The 26,552-nt window shown below is 42.8% G+C and overlaps 1 protein-coding gene and 1 pseudogene across 1 annotated transcript; one reads left to right on the top strand and one right to left on the bottom strand.

The window, feature by feature from the left end:
• Nucleotides 1–5,329: 5,329 nt before the first annotated feature.
• LOC136462801 (B-box zinc finger protein 32-like) lies at nucleotides 5,330–6,264 on the top strand. The gene has a single exon (XM_066461848.1). It carries the CDS (start codon nucleotides 5,330–5,332, stop codon nucleotides 6,035–6,037), a length of 708 nt encoding a protein of 235 aa, XP_066317945.1. The 3' UTR covers nucleotides 6,038–6,264.
• A 2,094-nt stretch (nucleotides 6,265–8,358) lies between these two features.
• Nucleotides 8,359–26,200, bottom strand: LOC136462800 (alcohol-forming fatty acyl-CoA reductase-like; annotated as a pseudogene).
• Nucleotides 26,201–26,552: the final 352 nt, after the last annotated feature.

Raw genomic sequence — 26,552 nt, 5'->3', positions numbered from 1 at the left:
GGCAAACATGGATTTGCCCTTCTTAGATTCCGTGACAGGGTGCGTGAGGGGTAGAATTGATGGAAAATTTTGGTTCCCGTAGCAACACACGAGCACTCAACTAGTGATTAAAAATGAACTACTGACCATACATATATAGAGCTAGCTTGCCAATCGCAGCCGTTTACGGAAAACTCAAAATAAAGTTTGTTTTGATGGTAAACCTTTTAAAAACCACTGTTTCAATTATATGTCATGCATACGTGCTCATGAGTTACTGGGCAGGATTGTTCATAGAGAATAACAAGGAAGCACCGGTGGCTGGAGTAAACACAATGCTGCAGATTGCAACCAAGCTGCTCAACAAGAAGGTGGGAAAAGAAGGGAGGTTGCTACTGAAGGATGATTCCGGCGGCAAGCAGAAGGATTGGAGCGGTGGATGATCGGTTGTCTACTAGATGCTGTTTCTGATCTTTCTCTCCGATTTCTGTAATGGGTTGCTGGCTCTGTGTTGAGTCATACTTTTCAGGTAGTGGCCGTAAGTCTTCTGGTCCTTCATTTTTTTTCCGAAACAGTCTGAAAACCGCTGTATTTCCGTTAGCTTTAATGGAAATGGGGATACATCCGGTTCAAAAAATATATATAGAGAACTTGCATGTTCGCTCATTGCTCTGAACTAATGAACATGCAAGATTAGTATGGAGGCACAAATGTTGCACCTAGAGGCACATGCTAATATTCCCTTTCAAGTAGTTTTGCAAATATCCAGTAGATCGATGAAAGAAACCATTATCCAGGTTAATAAATCCATCATATCGGGTCGAAAAGTACGATCATGATGAGAAGGAGATTAGAGATTAGCTATTATCTAAAAAAAGAAGGTTAGAGATTAGCTAGCTAGCATGATGATGAAGCCGAATGCGCATCACCAACAACATGATGATATCACGGCAGATAACGTTTTCTAAGCAATAATTCAGGCTGTGTGGGCTAGGCTAGAGGAGATTGGAATTGAAGGAGATTGATACCCCCAAACGGCAACGGGATAGGTTTTAGAAACCGAAAAGGGGAGGGGTCCAGCTGGCCGGCCTTCCAGGACATGGGCCGCGGCTGGCATGGGGCCTTCGAGACGGACGAGGTTTTGTGGACAGGGATCGCTCTACGATCGCTGCCTCCCCAACCAACGGCTCCTGTTTATTTGCCTCTGCCCCATCCTCACCACCTGACACGTTAAGGCGGCGTTTGGTTGTTTGGTTGGTACTAAAATTTATGTCATATTAAATATTTAGATATTAATAAAGAGTATTAAATATAGATTAATTACAAAATAAATTACGAGGTTAATCTACGAGACGATTTTGTAAACCTAATTAATATGTTATTAGCATATGTTTACTGTAGCACCACATTGTCAAATCGTAGACTAATTAGGCTTAAAAGATTCGTTTCGTAAATTAGCTACAAGTTATGTAATTAATTTTATAATTAATCTATATTTAATACTTCATACATGTATCTAAACGTTCGATATTATAGAAATTTTAGGCGCCCCGCGGAACCGAACATCCCCTTAAGTATGGTATGTTTAAAAAATCTCCCACCGCTCAACCGTGGTCGCTTATATTCCACAGGTCACTTCAACCGCAAGAGGCCACAGAGTGACAGAATATATATTAATATTATATACAAGTGCCATGTGAAAAGTACACCTGATGAGCTACTGCCGGTTTATTAATTTGGTCGCCGATAGATCGGATCGCAAGTGGCCATTTCTTTTCTCTCAATCGAAGGATAAGCTAGAGATTGAAGCTGCAGCAGTTGCAGCGTGATGTTTAGTCTCGTGCGTGGTTAATTATCTACGGGCACAAGCTTTTCGAAACACATGTAGGCGGACTTTAGAGTTTGTATGAAATGGGAGCTTATTAGTGATTAATAATATTTTTTTCAATATAGCCATTTGTAAATGCTTGCACATGGTCGTCTGTCCAGTCTGCATGCGTGCCTTCCTGGGCGCTTGCGAGCGGACAGACCTAACAACACCTCTACACCTCTTTTATCTCTGAAAATTTCCCCACTCGCCCTCGTATCAGTGTCACGGCGTCACCGCGCATACGCTCGCCGCACTCCGCCTCGCTGTGCCCCCCTTCCTCCTCCGCACGCCCCGTCCCCCGATGCGCCGTGCCCTTCCCCCACAACGCCGCACCCCATTGCCACCGTGCCGCGCCCTATCTCTCGCGAGCGGAAGGCATCGAACAATTGCAGCAAGCAGCGGTGGTGCTAGAGAAGCCGCGCTGACGAGGTGCGAGTCTGGGCAGCGAGCATGTGTGGGAGAATCACAGGAGGAGCGATGGGTCGACATCCTGCAGCGGACACGCTAGGCCGACGTCCCCCTGACTCGAGCTTGCTAGCTACCGCAGTTCCCCACCAGGTAGGTCGTGTTTCAAGTGTTTCAGGCGTTCCAAACTTATGTTTCAAGTGTTTGATTTGGACATTGCAAAAGTATATCTAAGATGTTGCATGTGTTGCAATGACAATATATGCATGTTGAAAGCATATGTTTTCAGTGTTTCAGGTGTTTCAGATGTATGTTTTAAGTGTTTTTATTTATCTATATGTTGTAAAAGTAGATATGGGTGTTGCATGTATATGCATGTTGTAAAAGTATATTTTAAGTGTTTCAGATGTTTGATACGTACGTTGCAAGTGTCATGCCGTTAGCCATTGCATCAGAGATTTTTGCCGTTTGCTGACACTGTTTTGCAACAAATCTCATTCTGTTGACTAAACGTTGTTGATCTCAAGCATTTCTAGCACACTAGTGACTTAATATTGGCAGCTTAAGGCAATGTGCTGCTTTATTCTCTCGTGTGCATATAAGATTCGGCTGTTGTACCAAACAAATTACTGCCCGCACTTGCAAATATGTATACGACATTATACGACAGTAAACCCCCCCCCCACCCCCCACCCACCCCAAACCCACCCCCCACCACACACACATATATATATATACATACACGGTGCGAAAAAATGACCAATACGTAAATATCTATAGTTTTGCTGTACGTTGTGATCTGATGTGGCCTATCACTGAATGACATAGGGTTTATACTGGTTCAGGCAACGTGTCCTACGTCCAGTTTGAGTCGGTCGGTGACTTTATTCATAAGTCCAGGTGCTCAAAGTTTGCTGTGGGGTTACAAACGAGTGGGAATAAGATGGGGTGTGTTAGAGGTCCGATCGGACTCTGGACTGAAGGGCCGAGAGTGACGAGAGTGACTACGCGCGCTAAATATTGGAACGTATGCTCTATGTAGCTTTAGAATTCTAGAGCCGTGAAGTTGTTCGAGTGCTCATAATATCTAAAGCTAGCATAGAGAGAATCAGAATGACCCCTTTCGTTGGGACGGGGCGCATCCCCTTTTATAGATGAAGGGGGTGGCCTTACAAGTTCAAGAGAGAGAGTGTGTGTGCGCCCTAGTCTTGTTGCCCACGCCGTCGGGTACAAGACAGTTTATCGGCGTCCACAATACTGTTGACGCCCAGATGCAGGTGGCAGGTTCCATCGTGCTCTTCTGGTATGGCAAATGTCGGCGCCTACCATACTGCAGGACAAATATCGACGCCTACAATACTGTTTGTGTTCTGACATGTCTGGAAGGCTACAAAGTACCCTTCTGGCATGGCCTGACAGTACTGTCCTGCATGTGTGCAGGGTACGATCCTCGGTATTGTGGTTGACCTGAGCGCCATACCTTATCTGCTCCGCCTGATTTCTTGGGTCCTCACCGAGCGGGCATCCCCAGCCGGTCGTTCCCAGTTGGCTCCGACCGCGTCGGTCGGAGAAGAGCCGTAAGCAGAGGTTCGGTGTATTCCCGGTCGAAGAAGCGGGTCGGAGTCGGAAGCGAGCGTCGTGCCCTCCTTGGCCAGGCCTTTCGGTCGGATAAGCGGGTTGGAATCGGAAGCGAGCGTCGTCCCCTCCTTGGCCAGGTCTTCCGGTCGGAGAAGCGGGTGAAAGTCGGAAGCGAGTGTCATCCTCTCCTTGGCCAGGCCTTCCGGTCGAAGACTGGATCGCTCTTCCGGTCTGTCGTTAGGTATCTGGGCCGGTCTAAGAGTTGCGCATCGTTCGTAATGCTGTCTGTCGGGCCGAGCTTTTGCTAGGAAGCGGGCCCATTAGGGACCTTGGGTTTATGAACCCAACAAAATATATATATATATATATATATATATATATATATATATATATATATATATATATATGACTCGTGTACTCTTTATACCTGCTGAAATCTTTTTTTTCCATATATATATATATATGGGAAAAAAAGATCTCAGCAGGTATAAAGAGTACACGAGTCAAAGCGGAACCTTTTGCGCCCGTTCATTCGCTGAAATATCGTACCGCGCACGGCCGGTGAGCACGACCTGCACGTCCCCAAACCGAGACCACAGAGAGGAAGGAAGAGGAAGCGTTCAACAACAATTCCCAACACGCCCAGAATCAACCGCACCTGGCGCTGGCGCCACATTCTTTTCACCCCGGTCCCTCTCCAGCTTCCACCACACTAACGATGCGAATTGCGGGGACCGAGCCGAGCCCTGCTCGAAGCGTGTTTGCCCGGTGATCTCAAGAACACCTATGTGGTGTGCGTGCCTAGCGTGGGTACGCGGTTGTTATCTGTAGTTGTAGGTCTACACACCTACATGGTGTGCATGCGTAGCGTAGGTGTGTATATGCATGAACAGAGGTTTAATAAAAAAAATTACGAAGAGCGCGAGAATCAGAGGGAAAAGTCCAATCGCGACTCCTTTGCCCGCTAGTACAACATGATGTGTGTGGTGGCCGGCGAGTGAGCACGACCAGCCCACCGTCAGTAGCCATCGGCCACTACCAGCCGGTGGCTCGGGCAGTCGGGCGCGGACGCGGGCGGGGCCCCATTAAATGCCGGCCACACGCGCAGCCCAGAGCCTCCAAGCAAACAAATCCCCTTCCTGGCCGAAGCCTCCGCCTGCAAGCGCGCACCCACGGTTTCCACCCCTGCGGCGACTCGCCACTTGCACCGGCCGGTTTCGCCCAAGGACAACGAAACGCCTCGCGCTCGCCCGCCCGCCCGCCCGCGGAGACTTGTATATAAAGCCGGCCGCGTGGCGTCCGGTGCTCCCGAGATCGGGAGGGAGCGAGCGAGGGAGGCGATCCATTCATCATCCACCGAACACCACCAGCTCCGCGCGCGGAGGTCGGAGGTCTTGCTTGCTTGCTTGGGCGACTACGACGAGGCGACCAACACCAAGGCTACGGAGTCCGACGGGAAGACCGAGGACGCAGGCAGGAAGCGGGAAGGCATCGGGAATGGGTGTTGCTGTTGACGCGGCGGCGGCGGGCCGGAAGCGCGGCACCGGCACGCGGTGCGAGCTCTGCGGGGGCGCAGCGGCCGTGCACTGCGCCGCGGACTCGGCGTTCCTCTGCCTGCGCTGCGACGCCAAGGTGCACGGCGCCAACTTCCTGGCGTCCAGGCACCTGAGGCGCCGCCTGCCGCACTCCCCGGCCGGCGCCGACTCCGGGGGGGCGTCGTCGGCGTCGTCCGCGTCCAGCAGCTCCTGCGTCTCCACGGCCGACTCCGCGGAGTCAACCGCCGCTGCGCCGGCGCCGGCGACGTCGACGCCGTCGGCGGAGCGGGCTCCGGCGCGCCGGCGGCCGCGCGCGGAGGCGGTGCTGGAGGGGTGGGCCAAGCGGATGGGGTTCGCGGCGGGACCCGCGCGCCGTCGCGCCGCGGCGGCGGCCGCCGCGCTCCGCTCGCTGGGCCGGGGCGTGGCCGCCGCCCGCGTCCCGCTTCGCGTCGCGATGGCCGCCGCGCTCTGGTCCGAGGTCGCCCCCGCCGCGTGCCGCGGCAATGGAGGCGACGCCGCGCTGCTCCGCCGCCTGGAGGCCGCCGCGCACGTGCCGGCCAGGCTGGTGCTCACCGTCGCGTCGTGGATGGCGCGCGCGGCGAGCCGCCCGGCCGCCGGCCCCACCGCGGACGCCCAGGACCAGGAGGAGGGATGGCCCGAGTGCTCCTGAATTCATTTCTGATCCAGCCGGGCCCACATCCGCTGCACCTGCACTGTACCGGGCCGTTCCGAGATAGACTGAGAAAATGTAGCAACAACATGTGGGCGACGTTTGTTTGTTCTTTTCCTCGCTAATTATTATAACTGATAATAGGAGTATGTACGAGCGAGGGTCCAAGAGATCGTGTGGTTGGCTGCCTCTCGTTGCGATTAACAAAAGCCGATTTGATTTGATTACACACTCATGTGGTCTGGGATGATGCTGTGGTGGGGGCCAAGGCATTGGCTGGATATTTTCTTTTGCTAATTGTGTGCCTAATGCGTACACATCAACGTTGTTAGTCGGGACTAAACCCACATGTGGACCGTGTGTGCTAGCTTCGGCGGCAAGAAGGTCTTCTGGATGCTTTTGCTCTCTCAACCATGATTTTTAAGGGGGGAAGAATAGGTCGCTGTCGTCTGTCATCCAGGAGTTCTCACCGGCCGTCCAGCCTTCTCTCGATCCCCTGGCCGCTCGTTTCGAGGTAGTGGTTGCAGCGGGGACCTTCGAATTTGATATTAGAGCCAGTTTAGTTCACTTCATTTTGCCAAAAATTTCAAAGATTCTTCGTCACATCGAATCTTTAGACGCATGCATGAAGTATTAAATATAAATAAAAAATAAAACTAATTACACAGTTTAGACGAAATTCACGAGACGAATCTTTTAAGCCTAATTAGACTATGATTGGACACTGATTACCAAATAATAACGAAAATGCTACAGTAGCATTTCGCTAAAAATTTACCAAACAAACAGCCCTTACTATACTAGGGCACGGATGAACCGGTAGTCCGGTACTCGTGGAATCGTGTGAAGCCATCCATGAAATTTGATGCACGTACTAATTTGTTGCGAAAGAAAAATACTATTTATTTGTTGAAAAATATCGTTGAAGTAGTCGAATAACGGGACTAACGTTAGCGGTGCGGTGCAGGAGGAACGGCCACTGCTCGTCTCCGATCCTTCTGAGAACGCATGTGCGTGCGCAGCAGGGCGGTGGCGTGGAATCACCCGCCCGCCCGGGGTCTCGTGCACCGGTGGTCGGTGGGACGGACTCTGCAGCCCGAAGGCTAGCCGGCCCGGGAGCCACACGACTCGAGACGGCGAACGCGTCGACGACTCGCAATCGCACGCCGCGTGCGTGGCCAGTGGCCAGTGGCCAGACTGACCGAGTCCCGTGCGCGAGCGTGTGGCAGACGGCCAGCGGAGCGCGCCGGGGGACCGCGGCGTGACTGACGCGCTTCCCCTTGCCCCTTGGGGCTTGCCGGGCGGAGCAGGGAAATCGCCCGCCAGACGCTCCTCCAGGCAGGCTCCACCTCCACCGCTCCAGCGTCCAGCCACGCCAACCGCCAAGCCCCCCACCTCAGCCCAGATATCTACATTAGTTATCAAGTTCATTTATTTGGCCCGTTAGTGTGCATCCTAAGCCCACGTAGCATATTTGGCCTCATTTCTATATTTTTTAAATTTGTTTTTTACTACTTTTTTTCGTCGATTAGGTCGGCGGTATTTAATTCTCACCGGTTAGAGAGAGTCACGGTAAAAAGTACAGGCTACACAAGGTCCTTTTCCCTAGAACAACAACTCGATACCGCTGGTATAGGAGTTGGTATAGAAGTTAGTGGCAACATTGGACAAGATAGTTGTTGAATAAATAAATAAATTTATTACTTTTTCAAATGATATTAAATGAAGACAAATTTTACAGAAATCAACGAATTCTAAAACTTTCTAGTCGGTGACTTTTTCATTTGAGATTGCTTAGAAGGCCAGGTGTATTATATTAAGTTCTTAAATTTTGAAATTTAAATTTACGAATGTTTCAAATGACCTTCGATCGAGGCACACACTATATTAAAGTTGTAGTGCTTGGCAAGATTTAAAACTTCGTAGTTTTTTTAATATTATTTAGAACCTAAAATATTCAATATAATATTCGTACATGTCTCGTATTGTTTTTTGAACTATTCCATGTGTGCCACTTGGTAACTAATGGTGTCAGTGAAGAAGTTAACACGGTTTTTAAGCATGTTAACTAAGTCGAGGGCTGTAGATCGGTAGGACGATAGTAAAGCCGGTTGCAGGACAACCTTATGGTCTTATTATAGTTGTACAGATATAGATATTACAAGTATATCCATGGTAATATATATCAATCCGACGGCTGAAGTGATGCAGCCCGATAGACATAAGAGCAACTTTATACGTCTAGGATTCAAATATATATAGCGGGCAACAACACTAGTATAGTTTTATATAGGATCTCCTTTAGAATCGACCAATGCACTTCATGCTCTGCCTTGCTTCTTCATGTCTGCAGCCACCTTGAGAACAGCTGGTATGTGGGTGTTGAACAAATACATCCTCCAGTTGATGCAACTGGAATCAAAGTTAAATATGTATCCATCACCCTGCCTTTCGCCAGTTGTCTCCCACAACGTTCTCAGGTTTGTGTTATCAAAGCTTCACACATAGATTCAATATAAGAGAAACAAATTAAAGCTCAATCAACATCACATAGGTAGATCATATCTATAGACATATTTTTTAATATTTGATTGCAAACACTAAATTTTAGCTTTTGAAACCTGGTAGATCATTATTGCAATGCAGTGACTCATATATAAGGTGATATATCGACTCAAGAGTGAATTCGAATTGACTTAATCATCAGCTCATATTCAAATGTAAGCAAAATAAACTTTATGGACCTTGCTTGTCTATTCGGGGGGAAATAAAATTGATAGTAGGATAGCTTTGAATAAAGCTCACGATCCCTTGACGAAGATATATGGAGCATAGAATTTGGCCACAGACATCAAGTAATTTAAGCTTCGTTTGAGTTTATTGTGGTATTCTGTGAGGCGCCCACAAAGTAACAAACAATTCGCTACATAAAGTACCTATTCATGAGAAGATATTTTCAAGCGATCACCACATCATCTAAATGAAGGATATTTTATTATTGGTAAATTTTAACTGTAGATATCAAAGGAAGGAAGAGAATTGTGTACCTGCAATCGTGTTTTATAAGCTAGAACCATATATGTATAGAAATACACATATCTACTAAACAATAGAGGCCTTTTATGTTTAGTGGTCTTCTTGTCATCTCTCGCATGAGGATTCGTCAAACTGTAGGCATATGTTGATTCCTCTACAAGATTGCATGATAGAGGGTTTTGGAGCGCAGAAGTCACATGGTAAACTACTTGAGTTCCCACATCATTGTAGTGAGTTGCCATCGCTACCATGATACATATTCACCACCATGTCTCCTGGAATCTATCAAATTTAAGCATGCATTTTCATGGAATTAAGTTTACATACTATTCCAATATGGTTGTTTTCTTAATTATTTATACAACCAGATTATTCCATATGATCACTAACCGAATAAAGTATTGGACCAGCAATGAAACATGGAATCCTTTGCTCGTAGGTGCCAGCAATAAAGACATCTATTGTCCTGCAACCAATGTATTATGATGAGGTATTAACCCATACAAGCCCGCAAGGACTCAAAGAAGGAGACACCGGCCACGTCGCCCGAATTATTTACCACCGTCAGATCTCGAGTTATACGGCCATGATTTACTGAATCAGTTTCTACTGAAAGCAGCTTCCACCTGCTCCTTTTTACCTTCTCCACCTTCCCTCGTCCTGCTTCGGCTTCTCTCAGAATCCAGGCACACAAATAAATACTCGGCTTCAGCTTCTCGTCGTTCCAGAGGCTTCTTCTTCTACCGTCGTTTTCTCCTCTCCCTCCCGAGACCCGATGCGAGCAAGGCGGCGCGAGCGCCCTTGGCCTACCGCCGCGGTGGCTGCGGCCGCTCCTCCTCTTCCTCCTCCGGCCTTGCGTCGTCCCGGACGGCCCTGTAGCGCCGGCTCCCTGCGGGAGGCGCTGGCAGCGCGCGACGGTGCCCCCTGACCGCGGCACGGCGCCGTGCGCGCGTGGCCACCGGCGGTGGCCCCCACCAGCCATGGCGACGCGCGTCCGGTCCCCACCGATGGTCGTCGACATGGCTGCCCCCCGCGCTGCCTCATCCCTCTGCTCTACGTCTGCTGCGCTATAGGAAACCCTAGCGTGTTGCCTCTTCATCGCCGGCGGAGACGGCATCGGCTCAGCTCAGCGGCTCCATCTGCCGGTAATGACCCTCCTCTCCCGCTCGGTACCTTCTTCCCCAGATCCTGCTTCCTGATTTCGTTAGACTGTGCTCCTTGCTTGGTTATGTGCCTAAAATTGACGCCAAATGTGTTATCTCTATACATATTGGCAGATATAGCTCTTTTGAGTGAGGTGCTAGAAACAGCAAGGAGTGGCACTGAATCTGTATGGCTTATTGCTCTTATTCAGTCGCCCTTTCCTATTTTCATATGATGTTTTTGTTTGAGTTTCTGATTCCATGCTGACAGAGGTACATGAAGCAAGGTATGAGATGTGGCGTGGCTAAGATTAGCTACTAATGGCACTGTAGTCCTCTCTGAATCCATGCTAGCACATGCAGATTTTCTCTGGTATGTGTCAGAAATTTCGCAACCATAATGTTTATTCTCCGCTACTTACATGGTTATGTTTAAATTGGTTCATAATAGATTCCCATCCTTTGTACCAGTTACTCCTTGCATGAAAAAAGAATTGCACAGTGAACCTCCGTCTAAAGAGGAAAGCCTCTAATTATTCTTGGCAGGTAACTGTTACATCATTTCAACATTTCCCATTTTCTAGGGGGGGAAACAGATTTCACAAAATGGTGTGGTTGTCATTTATACATTGCTATACAGTACATGTTAGTGAGAATGATGGTTCATTTAACTCAGTTGTTAGTTTTTGTTGTACAGCTCCAGAATCTTATAGACCTCTGCCTTTACCAGAACCAGAAAGAGGTGGTTGGAGCCCTTTCTCGCCATTCGAAGATAGAGGCTTGTGTTACTGAATTTGATAACGTGAACTGTTCTCTCGCACAGTTGAATTGTCATTCTTCTTGCTCTCAAGTTCAGTTCCTACATATATAGATGATATATGCCAGATTCAGTTATTGTTGCTTTGCAGACTGCATTCATAATTGCAGAGCATGGTTTCAGTTACTTTCTCATCTCAAAAGCACACTATGGTTACATATTTGTTTTTAGGAATATCTGAACTTGCTGACTAAGCTGTGTGGATTGTCATTTCAGAGGTGATGCAACTTCCAATGGAATGATTTATACTTCTCTGCCCTTGTTTGCAACCAGAAATTTAGAGTTACAAAATCATCAATTACATTGCAAAGATGACTTCCTGAGATGCGTGCAAGACTGTTTCTTATAACCCACTGCACATGAGGTAATTCTTATATGTGTTTTAGTTTGCATAGTATCCACAATTACGTACACTGACTGTCTTTTTGCTTGATTCATATAACACATTTGCCACATATTTCATACTGAGCAAACAATGGGGACAAGGAGCTGTTTTTATTCATCCTATTTTCGATGGCAATAACTATCGCCTTTTACTGGAACTCATGTGACTGTGTTTGCTTTTTTTAAATAGATGATTTCGATTCTGCATATCCATCAATATATGTTTTCCATAATATTAGAAACAGATATGCATGCTACATGCAGCTATAAAAAAACGCTCAGCACTAAATACTGCCCCTGCATCGACCAGTGCCAACACGTGGGATACTCACTAAGATTATTTGATTGCCAGGATTAGTGGCATGTCAGGATGCTAAAAAGAGCGGCTCTTCCATAGCTATTATTTCTCCATAGTTTTCATGCTACCCAGATAGCTAACACTAAACAGGTTTTAATTAGTGGAAACAAAATATCGATACTGTGGTGCATTGATTAGTTCCAGGTTCATAGTATCTACTTAGATGTATATTGCTGCTGCTGATTTCAATCCTATTGACCTTAGCCCTATCTATTGCAGCAATGGTGTGTGAAGATTGCCATCATGGTGCTTCCTGTGCTCCTCAAGGTACAACTCACAACATTTCTTACGATTTCCTCTCCATCTCTCCTAATTGTGCTCATGTGGAGTATTCAGATTGACTACTAAAATGTCCTTCAGTTTCGCAATACCACAACATTTCTTACGATTTCCTCTTCAACTCTTAACTAAATTAGTTAACAGCCTCTAAACTTGATAGGAGTACATTATGCCATGTGTTTTCCATTTTCAGCAGATTCATGTTGAAGCTTACGACCCCATTCCCTTATTTGTAGTTAGTTTGCAGCGACAGAGAAATTGTGTTCCTGCTGGCCTACAGCATACTGATTTCTTCCCCTTCAATACTGTATTTTCTATTGCTTGAATTGCAGTCTATTTGTTTGTTCAAAAATAGTAACTCGACCAGCTCTATCCAGTGCTTAGGATGGTTATAGCTAGCAGCTTGATACATTAATGTGTCTACAGATTGAAGCCTGCTCATGCATCCTAGTATTACATTTTGCTGTCATGATTATCTCAAAAGAAAAGATGTCCATATATTTAGACAATATTTTAGGCTTCTAAAAGAGGTAATCCATTTTGTTTCTTCATGTAATTCCATTGTAACACATGATCATATGGTAGTTCCTGCGATTAATTTGTTCAAAGCCTTTTGAAAACTTTTTTTTTCTGATAGCCTGCTATTTCTCCTTTTTAATCGCTTTTGACTGACCCTCCTCCCTATAAAATATGTTGTTGGATGTCACACCCCAGAATTGGAAATTTTGGATTGTGCATAAAAAAAACTAAAAACATAATTTGTTTTAATAGTTTCATAAATCTTTTCAGGCTTAGTTTAGTTTAGCACAAATTAGTTGTAAAAAATGTGGGTTTTCAAACTTTTCCGAACTAATATGACGGGCTTGTGCTTCCTTCTATCCCTGCCACGCTTTCTTCGTCCACGCGCGCAAGGGCGCGCTTTCTACTAGTTAATCAACATATTGTACCCATGTGTTTTTTTTTCAACTGAGGTAATATGTATATTTTATTCTCCAAAAGTAGCAATATTAAATCCTTCTTTTCGTAGGGCAACTTTAATGATGATTATTTATGATAAAAGCATGCATGTGCAAAAGATATATATGCACATTATCAAAATCTAACACACACCTGATTCCTTCTATCCATCCAGGAAACGGATCTTGAAAAGTGCTTGTTATGATGCTTGGTCGTACTATGACAACAGGGAGGTCTCCTCTCAAGGCGCCAAACAACATCTCTCCCATAGCCTTAGTGAATGCATAGGCGTTAGGCCACCCAAAATACTTAGCCCTTCAATTTTAAGACACTGTTTATTAGTATATCTCTCTGCATCTTATACATATGCAAACCTAGGAAGACCATTGCTAAAAATAAAAAGTAGTTAAGTGGAGCCAAATAAATTGTACTGGAATTTTAGGAATCTTAGTATTACTAATTTAAGACCTTCAATGGAGCCTTCACGTTATTTCTCACGAGATGCGCTAAGGGAAGCGATAAATTATATGAATTTTCACAGTAGTTAGAAACATATCTCTGGACTTTAATATGGAAGATGATTCTAATTATCATTACCAATAATAAACATTAGATCTTTTCTATTTTCTAAAAACATTGCCCACCTATACCATCATGAAAGATATTTAAAATACCGCATAAACTTGCATTTAATTACCCACCTTTATCATTATTGGAGTCAATACTAGATAACTTCTAAATTTGCAACTAAATCACCACCTCTGCTATTATAAAATATAATGTAAAGTAAACCCTAAATTCATTTTTTAATCAACCATACATGCCATTATGAAAGATAATATAAATTAACACCATTAATTTGTATATGATTTTCCTATCTATACCATTATAAAAATAAACTAAAACATTTCTCAAATATGCATCTAAATACCATTGTTTATTAAGAAAAATAATTGAATTACCATAAAGTATGGTATGTATGTTTCTAAATTATATATTTCTACCACCATTAATTACAATAAGCACAAAAGTTATTCCACTAACAAACCACTAACCAATGACATGGACAATTAACTTTAAACTATATTAATACTCTGTAGTCATACATTTTATAAGTTGTTATTTTAGATGAAATTATACATTTTGATTGAAACATTATGACATATCAATGATGGTAATTTAATTTTAAGCACTCTACATTTTTGTAAAACAATACTACTACACATACAATTCTTAATAGAGCAAATTCAACATCTTGACACTTGGTGCAGGCTAAACCAATAGTTTATGCCACTTTGTAACTAAGAGTGCAGTCTAGAACATAGAATCACGATTTTAATATAATACATATGGAAAATTTTGAATAAATGATAATCACTATAGTTTCAACTTACACATGGGTTAAAATCTGCAACAAGTAATAAGAACAATAGCTGAAAGCCAAAACATAGATTCATGTTGTCACATAAAGGGATGCAATAAGAGCTTATACAGTTTAATCTTATGTTTCAACTAAATACTTATTGAGGACCCACATGTAAAGAATGGCAATGGAGCCTCACATTAAATCCTCACAAGAATAATAGCTATAGAATAAATCCTAAATAATTGAAAATAATCATGAATATCTAGTCATTAGCTCAGTCAATTGAGAATAATAACCACTGGATCAACTGTGTTTTTTTAAAAAGTACCCACTTCGGCCATTATGATAAAGCATAAACAACATCTAAATCTATGTCTAAATAACTAACCCATGTCATTATAAAAGATATTTTCTAAATTTGCTTTTAAATTACTCACCCATACTATTACAAAAGATAATATAGAATAATCCCTTTAATTTGCATCTAAATCACTCATGTCTATGTTATAAAACCATAAACTAAAATATACATTAAATCTACCTCTAAATCACCTGTTGTATGGTCGAGATGACAGACTAGAGGGGGGTGAATAGTCCTTTTTAAAACTTAATCACGTCGGCTAACTGAAACAAATGCAGAATTAAAACTATCGGTCTAGCCAAGACTACACCCCTCTATCTAAGTTCACAAGCACCTTATAAAGATCCTAAAGAGGTAATAAAGGTGCCGGTCTAGTTAGAGCTCACCTAATCAATTCTAGAATAAGGTCACACAAACCTATGCACTAGTACTTCACACAACCAAGGGAGCTCCTACACAACTAGTGAAGCTAAAGCACAAAACCCCTAAGCTTACTAGCAATGCTCAATAACAAGGCTACACAAGCCAAATTAGAAAGCATAAATTACTTAGCTACATAAACTAAGCAATATGGATAAACAAGGTTACTAAAACCAAATTAGCTACGCAAGGGAGCTACTTCTATGCTACACAAGCAAGAAAGCAACTAACAAGCTACTAAAGCTAAGCTAATCACAAGAGTAACTACACAAGCACAATGTAAATGAAAGTAATACAAGCTTGTGTTTCGTGAAAAGCAAACCACTGAGAAGATGATGAAGACAATGTTGACACAGTGATTTTCTCCTGAGGTTCACTTGGTTGCCACCAAGTTACGTCCCCGTTGTGTAGACCGCTCACTTGGTGGTTTGGCAGCTAATTAGCATCATCCATCAAGTCTGCACGTTAGGCACTGCAAGAACCTATCCCGAAAGTGAGGGTAGCTCAATGACATGCTCTACTAGAGTTGCTCTTTATGATCTCTGCAGGGTGAGCACAATCCGCCTCACAAATCCTCCTCCAGAGCACTGCACAATCTTCTCACGTGCTTCAACAGAGTCGCAAGCCACCAAGCCATCTAGGAGGTGGCAACCTTCAAGAGTAACAAGCACCACCGGCTTGCAATACGATCATCTAGTGCCACTCGATGCAACCTCATGATGCAATCACACTAGAATCGATCACTTACTCAATCGGATAAACACTATTAAGCAAGAGTGAGTTAGAGGGCTTCCAAGCACACATACACAAGCCACCAAGGCCCAAGGGTGATTAGTTACCGATCAAAGGTCGACCAACACTTCTATTTATAGCCCTAAGGACTAAAATAGCCGTTACTCCTTTACTGGACGAAACCCACAGCGACCGGACGCGCCGGTCATTATGACCAGACGAGCCAGGCCCTGCTTCCGATCACTCCTGGCCGTACACGTGGCCTCACCATTCAACCGCACCCGTTTGATCACATGACTCCATGTCATGCCTCATATGCAATGAGCTCCTTCATCGCATGTGTGAGCCTTGCAACAAATCTAAGCCATCTTCACCTCATGGCATGAGTTGCTCACACAAGTACCTGTGGACTATATAATCACCTATGTATCTCACTCAAACACATATTAGTCCACCTAAGGTTGTCACTCAATTACCAAAACCAAACAAGAACCTTTCACCTATAGAAACTATTATGACAAAGGATTAAATAGCCATAAAGTATACTATATACTCCCTCCATTCTGGAATAAAGTGTGTTATGACTTCTAAAATTTATACTGAAATATAAGACATTCTATGTGGTGTTCATGCTTAGTTTTGGCAAAGTTTGTTAAAAATAAAGTCACAATTTAAGAAGAAATTCCTTAATTGGGTTTAATCTATGGGTTCATGCTTCATGTGAGTATTTCCTTAAGTTGTCCTATAAGTTGTCCTATTTTTTCTAGACTATATTGTATTATAGGATGGAGTGAGAAAATTTCAAAATGACCCAGTTTGACCACTGTTAAATTTAAAGTAAATGTAAATACTATTTCTCACCATATATACCAAGTATATTTGCATTCATTAGCGATATATATGTTCCTTAAAAAACCGTGTACCAATAACACTAACAAATCATTGAAAATTATATTAAACCCCTTTGATAAGAAATTTTGTATTTTTATATTGGATAAGTTTATATATTTGTCAAAACTTTATGACATATCGTTTAAATGCTCTTTTTTTGTAAAACTATACAGTTTGTATAGTTGAAAATCTTGAGTGGCGTGTTGCAGACTGAAACAACTTTTTATGCCATTTGTAATGACTAAGAGTGAAGTATAGAATCTAAAATCCATTTTCAATAAATTATAAAAGAAAATTTTTGAATAAAATATGCAATAAATACTAGAGTTTAAGCTTAATGCATGGACAAAAAATTGAAACAACTATAATATGGATTTGTTATGTCAGAAAAATGATGACATAAGAGCTAATACAAACTAAACTAAGATTTCAAATGAATACATATTGAACACCTACAAAGGTGCAATCTAAAGGATGAAAGGACACATAAAGTAAGTAGTAAGTTTATTACAACCATATGGGTATTTGGTAGGGAGATAGAGAGAGTGAAGACAATCAATTTTAATTACTTGTACATACTAAATTTATTAATGAATTTTAATACTCATATAACATAAATATGACATAAGATTCTAAATCGTGCTAATGAATAAGTTGATGTGCTAATACTACTAATTCACATGATTATTGATAGGCAGATTTGTGCAGACCTCTTGAAGCCAAGTTCCTTCATGGCTACCTTTTCTAACTTTTGTGAGCTATCACTACCAGAGTGGTCCTTCATAAGTTTTGCTTTGACCTCATTGGCTAACTGAAGCTCTGCTTCAATGTCCAAGTGGCGACCCTTCTTTAGCTGTTGACCCATCTAGAGTGGTTTCTCCAGTAGTTGGCCTTTTTGCAATCCGAAACCGGATATATAAGCTGTATGTTCAAGAAACCTATGTAAGAACCCCACTTGAAAGCTACTAATACTCCTTTTGTTCGAAAGACACTATATGATTTGTTGAACACATTATTTCTCAAGGCAAAATGACTTTCACAACTATTGATGGCCAGTACTTAACAGTCAATACTAAGACAGTGCTATATTCCTTTGTGAGACAAATTTTGAGTACTATGAAGTCTTCTTTCGTGGGACAGAGCAAGTAGTTCATATAACACTAGTAAAAAAAGGGCTTCTATTCCCGACTGCCAACCCCCTTTATTCCCGGTTACGCAGCCGGGAATAGGAGTTCGGGAATAAAGGGTTAGTAGCTGGGAATAGAAGTAGACCTTTAGTCCCGGTTGGTGATACCAACCGGGACTAAAAAGGTAGCCACGCCAGCGCTTGGGCTGGCCCCTTTATTCCCGGTTGGTATTACCAACCGGAACTAAAGGGTCTTTTTTTTTCTTTTCCTGCTTATTTCAATTGATGATTCTTTTTTGTTTTAATTTGGTTTTTGAATACGCATTATTCGCTGCAAAGTAATATACGTATACGCACGCGTACTGTAAAGTTTTCGCTCGATCAATGCACGCAAGCAACACAAGTAAAAGTAAACTAAAACATAATATTACATTTCATCGTTACATGTAAAGTTTGCATTAATTGTACATTTCATCATCACATGTTCTTTGGATCAATATGAAATTTGGCTTTCATCATCACATATTTGGGTCATAGTAAAACTCGCCGCCGGGAGTTAAGACCTGATCATTCAGAAATCCACCTATTGTCTCTTGGATTGCTTTGAGATGGTGTGTGTCCAGGGTTTTTTTTCCTTCAACCAATGAGTCTTCAATTTGAGATATGAGATAAAGAAAAAGTATATTAGTATGTATATATATATATGTGTGTATCAAGAATAATGATAAATAAATTGTATCTATCACGAATATATATATATATATAAATATATGTATGAAGAATATATATATATGTGTACACTTACCCTTTTTTCCTCTAGACTAGTTCTTTTTTAGCACACTCTCATGAACTCGCAAACATAGTATCCACAGAGATTGGTCCCCTGGGGCTACAGCAGAACCCACTTTACGAGAAAAAGATTCGTCATCATCCGAGCATAGGGAAATTGAACTAAGGTAGGTATATAGTACTTACTTTGTATAGCACTACTTTCAATGGCACTTTGTGTTTCATATGGTGTTCCTGACAGACCTTTTCCCAATAGCTACCAAATAACATAAAAAATATTTGGACCATTAATTTGCATGCAGAGAGACTAGAATAGTTTTGCTAGTGAGACTGCAATTATCGCTGAATAATATCTATCATCTCTTGGAACTCTTTTTGCTCTTTTCTCATCGAGTCCCAGATGCCTAGATGACCTTTCTCTAGATCGAGTTCCATCAATATCTAGTGTTCACTGCCATGTCTATTAACACTCATTAATTAGCTAACAGGTACAGTGAACATATATATATGGATACACGATCGTCGACATTATGAACACTTACCTAAAGTTGTAGGGGAAGAGTATACATTTCTTGTCACGTTGCTTCTCTAAGAACATTTTGATATTGGCCTCCATTTCTACTTTCCATGTTGGATGGGGTTTAGGGTTTTTAAATACGATATGTGGATCAATGAAACCAATATCAGTACACCCTCTTTTTTGCACTCTCCCATCTCAAACCTGCATCATATATATAGAGTGAGGATAATAAACACAGACATGTACGTACATAGCGACTTATTATTAATTAGTAGAAAGAATCACTTACAGACAATAGCAGCTGATGAGAGTCTTGTCGAGAGAGTTCCGGTGGACTAGTTGGTGTAATTCAGCAAACTCAATGTACATAACGTCATCGCCACGGAACCAATGGTCGCCTTTGATTCTGACAGAAATATAGAACTCTTTCTAGTGACACGCGTCGAGGTACAAGGTGTTTAGCTTGAACAATTGTGTACCCAGTTCATTGATGGTCTTAGGATTCCATAGACTCCTGCCATGCTCATATTTCTGCCATTCATCCGCTACCGGCGCACTTTCAAAGAGGAAATCGCCAAGGTCGATACCTCTCATAGCATAAAAGTTAGCAAGTTCCATCATATCCACTTCTTTATCAGCAGGTATTTCCATCATATCTAGCATATCTATGTTTGAACCATATTCATTAGCAATAACTAGAGGAGGGACTGATTGCAATTCTTGTTCTTCGAGTTGTGCAACAGTTTTCCCTGCTTTAGTACCTTTCTTGATTATTTTGCTAAGAGTGCGGTCAAAGTCTGATGGTGGCGAGGGCTTACGAGCTTGCCGTCTCTTTTTCTACTCAGCTTCCACCATCCGCCTTAGTTTAGCTGGAGGTAGGTGGAAGTGCTTCTGCTCCTGCTGCTTCCTCTTCCCTGTGCCTGAGAAGAATGCTTCGATGGTTTTTTTAACCTCGTCATCTAACTACTCTTTACTCATTTCACCAGGCAATTTCTATGGAATTGGCCTTGGTTTCACGGGGGCCTTCTTGGTCGTCTTCGCCGACGGGGCAGATGGCTTATTTGTTTACAGCTGTCTTCCCTGGTTCATGGGAGGAGGTGGGGGAACAGGCGTTGGAGACCTTCGAGGCGGCGTTGGGGAACGCCTTGGAGGTGGGGGAACATGTGTTAGAGACCTTCAAGGCGGCATTGGGGAACGCCTTGGAGGCGGTGGTGGCGGTGGTGGAGACCGTCTTGGAGATGGTGAGGATGCAGCCATGTCTTCTACCCCATCATAACCGCCGCCTAGAGCACTATGCTTGTCTGGTGATTGTACTATTGGACTTAGGTTGGGGGAGACCATGCTGTGTGTGTAAATTAGGGCTTGCCTTCGTTGATGATCTTGGGTTCCGGATCAGTACCACAATTATCGAATCCCGAGATAACTGGGGATTCTTCCATAACTTGCTCAACTAGAATCGGTTCACTCTTGGATTCTACATGAAATAATAACATATGATTCAACATGATGATAATGTAAACATGATGCTTTTATGGTGCATGAAATATGACCAAAACAAGATCAAACCCTAAACCTAACACTTAGGGTTTGCTTTTATCCATTTTTTAATTAATTTGGAAATAAGCTCGAAATGAACTTGTTCCAAATGACCTCAAAATTTTATGTAAGCTTCCTCATGGCAAATTAGTATACCAAAACAAATTTCATAATTTTTGGAGTTATACAGTGGCCTACAAAAATCATGGAAATTACATTTATCAATTAATTGACTGAATTTTTGAACATTAAAAATTTATTCAAATTTCAAGTTTCATATTTTTAAACCATAATAGAATATATACAGAAGCTACACACAAATTTTTAGAATTTTTGGAGCTGTAATTATTTTCCTATGAATTTCCAAAGTTGCTGCACTATTCAAAATCCAAAAAATAAGAAATCTCCCTGTTCTCTCTCCCTCTCTCTCACTGACGACCCAGCCCCGCATGTCAGCGACCTAAACAGAGCGCACGGTGGTGCTGCCGACTCTGGCCGACCAAACTCACCGGCGGCGAGGCTCTGGCGAGGCGGACCGCACTAGCATGACCAACACCACCCCGCGAACTTACCCCGACACCTAGAACAGCAGCAGACACACCGGAGGAAGCTCTACGTCAGCCATGGCGGCCACGGCGGCGAGACACACTCCAACGTGACTGGGCTACGACTGGGAAAATGATCGAGCTTATGAGCAATAGGATGTCACGGGGAAGGCGCGGCGTCGGGGGCGTCGGGACGATGCCCTCCGATGAGGAAGAAGGCGCGGCGTCGGGGGCGGTGTGGCGCACGCGCGGCGTCGGGGGTGGCCGGGGGCTCCTCGGTGACGGGCGCGGCGTCGGGGCTACTCCGGTGAGGTGGGCGAGCCTCGGGGTGCCCTCTGGTGAGGAAGGCGGCGTCGGGGGTGGCCGGGGAGGCGAATTGGCGGCGACGGAGCTCTGAGGACGCGCTGAAGACGAAGACGATCGATGAGGAGGAAGAGAGAAGGGAGGTGACGGTTTATACGAGAGGGACCTTTAGTCCTGGCTCCATCCACCGCCCGAGACTAAAGCACCTTTAGTCCCGACTCCTGCCACCAGCTGGGACTAAAGGGGGGACCTTTAGTCCCGGCTCCATCCACCGCCCGAGACTAAAGGGGGGACCTTTAGTCCCGGCTGTTGGAAGGAGCCAGGACTAAAGGATTTTTTAGCGGACCGCCCAATGCGGCCCACCTTTAGTCCCAGCTGGTGGCAGGAGCCGGGATTAAAGGTGGGCTACATTTTCATTTCCCGCCAACTTTTAAGCAGATCAGTTTATTTTATATATGTTTTGTATTTAAATATTTAAGTCTTATTATTTGCGCAGTAAATTCAATACTAGGAATAATTTTTTTTAGAAAAAGTAATAAACTTTATTTTCATTTACTGCACACAAAAAAATATGTGACCTAAACTATTGTGTTTTTTATTATAAATGTTGAACATAATGTAACTAATACTCACTATTTTTGTTAATACAAAAATGTAGACTTTAATTGAAATTATTAAATTTATTGGTTTTCGACAGGAAATTAGTTTTCACGTAATTGTAACGTAAATCTTTAGGTTCTTCATTAATCATTGTATAATTAATCGGTGAGTTCGGGCGCAAATTCAATTAAAGTTAAAAAGTACCAAACCACCTCAGAAAAATCTCAAACTTGGTGGTGGCTACACACAGGGCATTTGTAGTCTTGAGAAAAAGTTTGAGACCAATCCGGCACTAGAAAGCAAATGGACCTCAGAATCCCAGAGAACCTAGGTGTATAGATAGGGTTCGACGAAAGGTTCTATATACCTCTATGAAGCACGTCGACTCCGCCTATGTTGAAATGGCTTAAAATTTTTTTGGCAGTCATTTACGCCCTAAAATATGGCCCCACACAAGATCTTAGGTTTTTCTAATAATTATTTTTATTATTACATTTTTCTTTGTGTCGCATGAGACGAAATACGGTGAATTACATATTCAAAACAATATAATTTTGCATCAACCTCCACAAATATTTGTCTCCTAGGGCACAAGAGACCATTTGGCAAAGTTTGGCACCATTCCGGATCTTTTCGGGGGTGGACTCAGTTCAACGTATAATTAATCGGTGAATTCGCGCAGAAATTCAATTAAAGTGCAAAAAGCACCAAACCAGCTCAGAAAAATCTCGAACTTGGTGGTGGCTTCACACAGGGCATTTGCAGTCTTGAGAAAAAGTTTGAGACCAATCCGACACTAGAAAGCACATGGACCTCAGAATCTCAGAGAACTTAGGTGTATAGATAGGGTTCGACGAAAGGTTCTATATATCTCCGTGAAGCAGGTCGACTCCGCCTATGTCGAAATGGCTTGAAATTTTTTTCGGTAGTCATTTACCCCCCAAATATGGGTCCACACAAGATGTTAGGTTTTTCTGATAATTATTTTTATTATTACATTTTTCTTTGTGCCGCGTGAGACGAAATACGGTGAATTATAGATTGAAAACACTAGAATTTTGCATCGAAATACGATAAAATAAAACTTAAAAACTTATGTGTGAAAATTATAATTTTCCCCTAAAATCTAAAACTATTTTTTTCAACAAAAGACTCTAAAAATCAAAGTATACTTAAGAAAAGAATATAAATGAAACTAATAAACTAAAACTATTTGTTTATTTTAATAACTACTGGCGGAAGCTTTATTCCCGGTTAGAGGTTATAACCAGGAACAAAGAGCAATATTTATTCCCGTCTAAAGCCTCTAGCCGGGACTAAACATTTAGTCTCGGTTAGTGGCTCTAGCCGGGACTAAATGTCGATCTTTAGTCCCGGTTATAGCCTCTAACCGGGACTAAAGGTTTGCATGCTGAGCCAGCAGCGTTGGGCAGCGACCTTTACTCCCGGTTCGAGGGTATAGCCGGGATTAAATCTCCTTCACTCCCGAGTTCAAAAAATGCCGGGAGTAACTCCGAAAATGGTGCCGAGACAAAAGGTCTGTTTTCTACTAGTGTAACTAGTCCACCAACCGGGTTGTAACTTGCACTCAATTTTCACGAATCTGGGTAACTTTTGTATGGTCTTTTTGATGCATATTTTTTACAATTAGTATCTTTTAGAATTTATTCGTAGAATCCTTCAAAGTTGTAAGATTTTATAAGTATTTCCAATATAAATCTACATATGTTTTGCATGCCACCAAACAAAAAGAAATGTAAAAATCATCATTGATGTTTGTAGTCCCTCTGTCCCAAAATAATTTAAGTTATAAAGCTGGTTCTAATTAAGTCAAACTATTCTAAGTTTGAATAAACATATAAAAACATGAATATTTATGGCGCCAAATTAGTAACATTAGTGAAAAATATTTTTACATTATACTTGTTGAGTGTCATAGGTGTTGATATTTTTATATATATGGTCAAATCTAAGTTATTGACTCAGTACAACTCCAGAAATCTATTTACTTTGTGATGGAAGTAGTAGTTCTTAAGGTCTGACCAAATCTTACCATAAGCAGCATGTATTTTGATAGGAGGGAGTACTAGTATATACTCCACTTCTATAGGTATGTGGATCATACGCGTGAGGACTTACCGGTAGAAATATGAAGGAGCAATTTGAGGTGAGAACATTGCCTTGCAAATTGGCATGCCTTGCAAATTGGCATATGTGCGCGGTTCCAAAGGTATTGCATGCAAGGCAACATCATACCTACGTGTACAGATGCAACATGCATTATAATCAGACGTACGTACGTGATCCAACGACCAAGATGGATGAGTGATTTTATGGTGTGTTTGGTTCATGGAGTTGCCCCATGCTTTATAAGGTGATGCATCATGAATTCATCCTATGAATTTTGGTGGAATCAACCCACCTCATGCATATACTAATTATTAGCTTATGAGGAATGATATGGTGATGAATCAACTCATTCCATTCTACAAACCAAATAAAAAAGTGAGGAGTAAGAAGATGATGCACCACCTCATTCCTCAATCAAACACACCATTAGTTTACGTATTTCGATCCCAGGTCACGCATGCATGCATGCACGCACCTCTCGTTAAAATTGGTGGTTGCAGCTCCATGCCTCCATTGATGATAATGTCAATCTCCTGGAACAATTGCTGAGCTCGGGCGTTTTCAAGTCCAAGATTCCGATGCGCAACGTCCCCGGCTAGAGGGGATGTCTTCTCTTGGATGAAAGAGCGGAAATCAGCTCCGTGTCTTGCCCGCAGGACATCGAAGAGTTGTTTACCTACAATCTTTTTAAGTTTGACAAAACAAGAGTCATATTTGAATAATCAGCCATCATGCATGCATGCATGATTTTGCAGATTTAGTTTAGTTTCTGGAAATGCATGCATGCAAAATGCAAGGTTTGTAGGTACATAGCGCAAAACCTCGTGGAGCACCAAGCACACGCTGGCGGCCGCGTCGTCCGGCGCCCGCACCAGCAAGTAGAGCCTTTTCACGTCCGGCTGAACTCGCAGGATCTTCTCCACCACCAGTCCACCACTGCATGCATGATGTATGTATATATGTATCTCAGCATATATATCAACTACTCCCTCCGTCCCTGAATATAAGGCGCGGTTTGACTTGGTGCGGTCCTCAAAAACGTATTTTGACCTATAATTTCTCTTATAATATACTTGGTGCGGTCCTCAAAAACGTATTTTGACCTATAATTTCTCTTATAATATACTTGGTGCGGTCCTCAAAAACGAGAGCGTGCACGGGCCAAAACGCGCGCGCGCATGAGCAGCAACGCGCCCACACCCGACCCAGCGAGCGCCATGCAAAATTGCCACTCACAGCGAGGCCCAGCACAAACACAAACGCCACTTGCACAGAAACAGTGCCATGCAAAATCGCCAGTGACAGCAAAAAAAGATGTGGCTGCCAGGGATCGAACCCGCACCCTTGTCCTCAGGGCGTTAGCCTCACTGCACTAGCTAGTCTGAACCATGATTGTTTCTCATATAGGTTGCATCCACAACCGTATTTAATAGGGGCAGACAGGGAAAAATACCCTCTAATTAATTACTCCTTGGTAAGCACAATCATGTCCTAAACGACAACTAATTGAGGTATGGAGGGAGTATAAGTTATAGGGACTAAAAGTTTGATCATTAGAAAGTATTTCTAAATGCAATTCTAATGTAACTATTTATGTAATACAACTTTTAATATAATTATGCTAATTATTATTCAAAGATAACAAAGTTTGATTTTTGAAATACGTGCATGCCTTATATTCGGAGATGGAGGGAGTACTATATTAATTAACTGGGCAGCAATTTGTCAATTTATTTTGCAAGACATGAAGAAACTTGGATCAAATATATGGTGAGTACTCTGCAGGCTGTACATTTTGCTAGGAAGCCAGTAGAGCCGGTGACGAGGATGGTCCTGTCCCTAAAGCACCCTGCAACTTTAGTAGCGTCCATGGCTAACGATTATTATTAGTATATATATCGTGGCAAGCAATGTCTTGTGCACTTGTGCCTTTCCGTGGTTATATAGGAGTAGCGGTCTGGCACTGGGCTGGGCGTGTCTGCTGCCGAGCATGGAGAGCTTTGTCAAGAATAGGAAGAAGCGAAGAGAGGGGAAAAAAATGCTCAGCTTATAGCGTTGGATGAACTCTGCATGCAAATCATGCTTGGGAAAGAAAAAAATGCTCAGCTTTGCACTCCGTACGGACCTGAGAGTTTTCTTGTCCCGCGCGCATTCAAGGAGATGTGTATATATGTCATTTCTTGTTTCCATTTCGGAAAGAAGCGACACTCATTTTCTTTGCAA

The sequence above is a fragment of the Miscanthus floridulus genome, chromosome 7, assembly GCF_019320115.1.
Source record: "Miscanthus floridulus cultivar M001 chromosome 7, ASM1932011v1, whole genome shotgun sequence".
In the NCBI taxonomy this organism is placed as follows: Eukaryota; Viridiplantae; Streptophyta; class Magnoliopsida; order Poales; family Poaceae; genus Miscanthus; species Miscanthus floridulus.
Note: the sequence above shows the minus strand (reverse complement) of the source record. Positions and strands in the feature narration are given on the sequence as shown.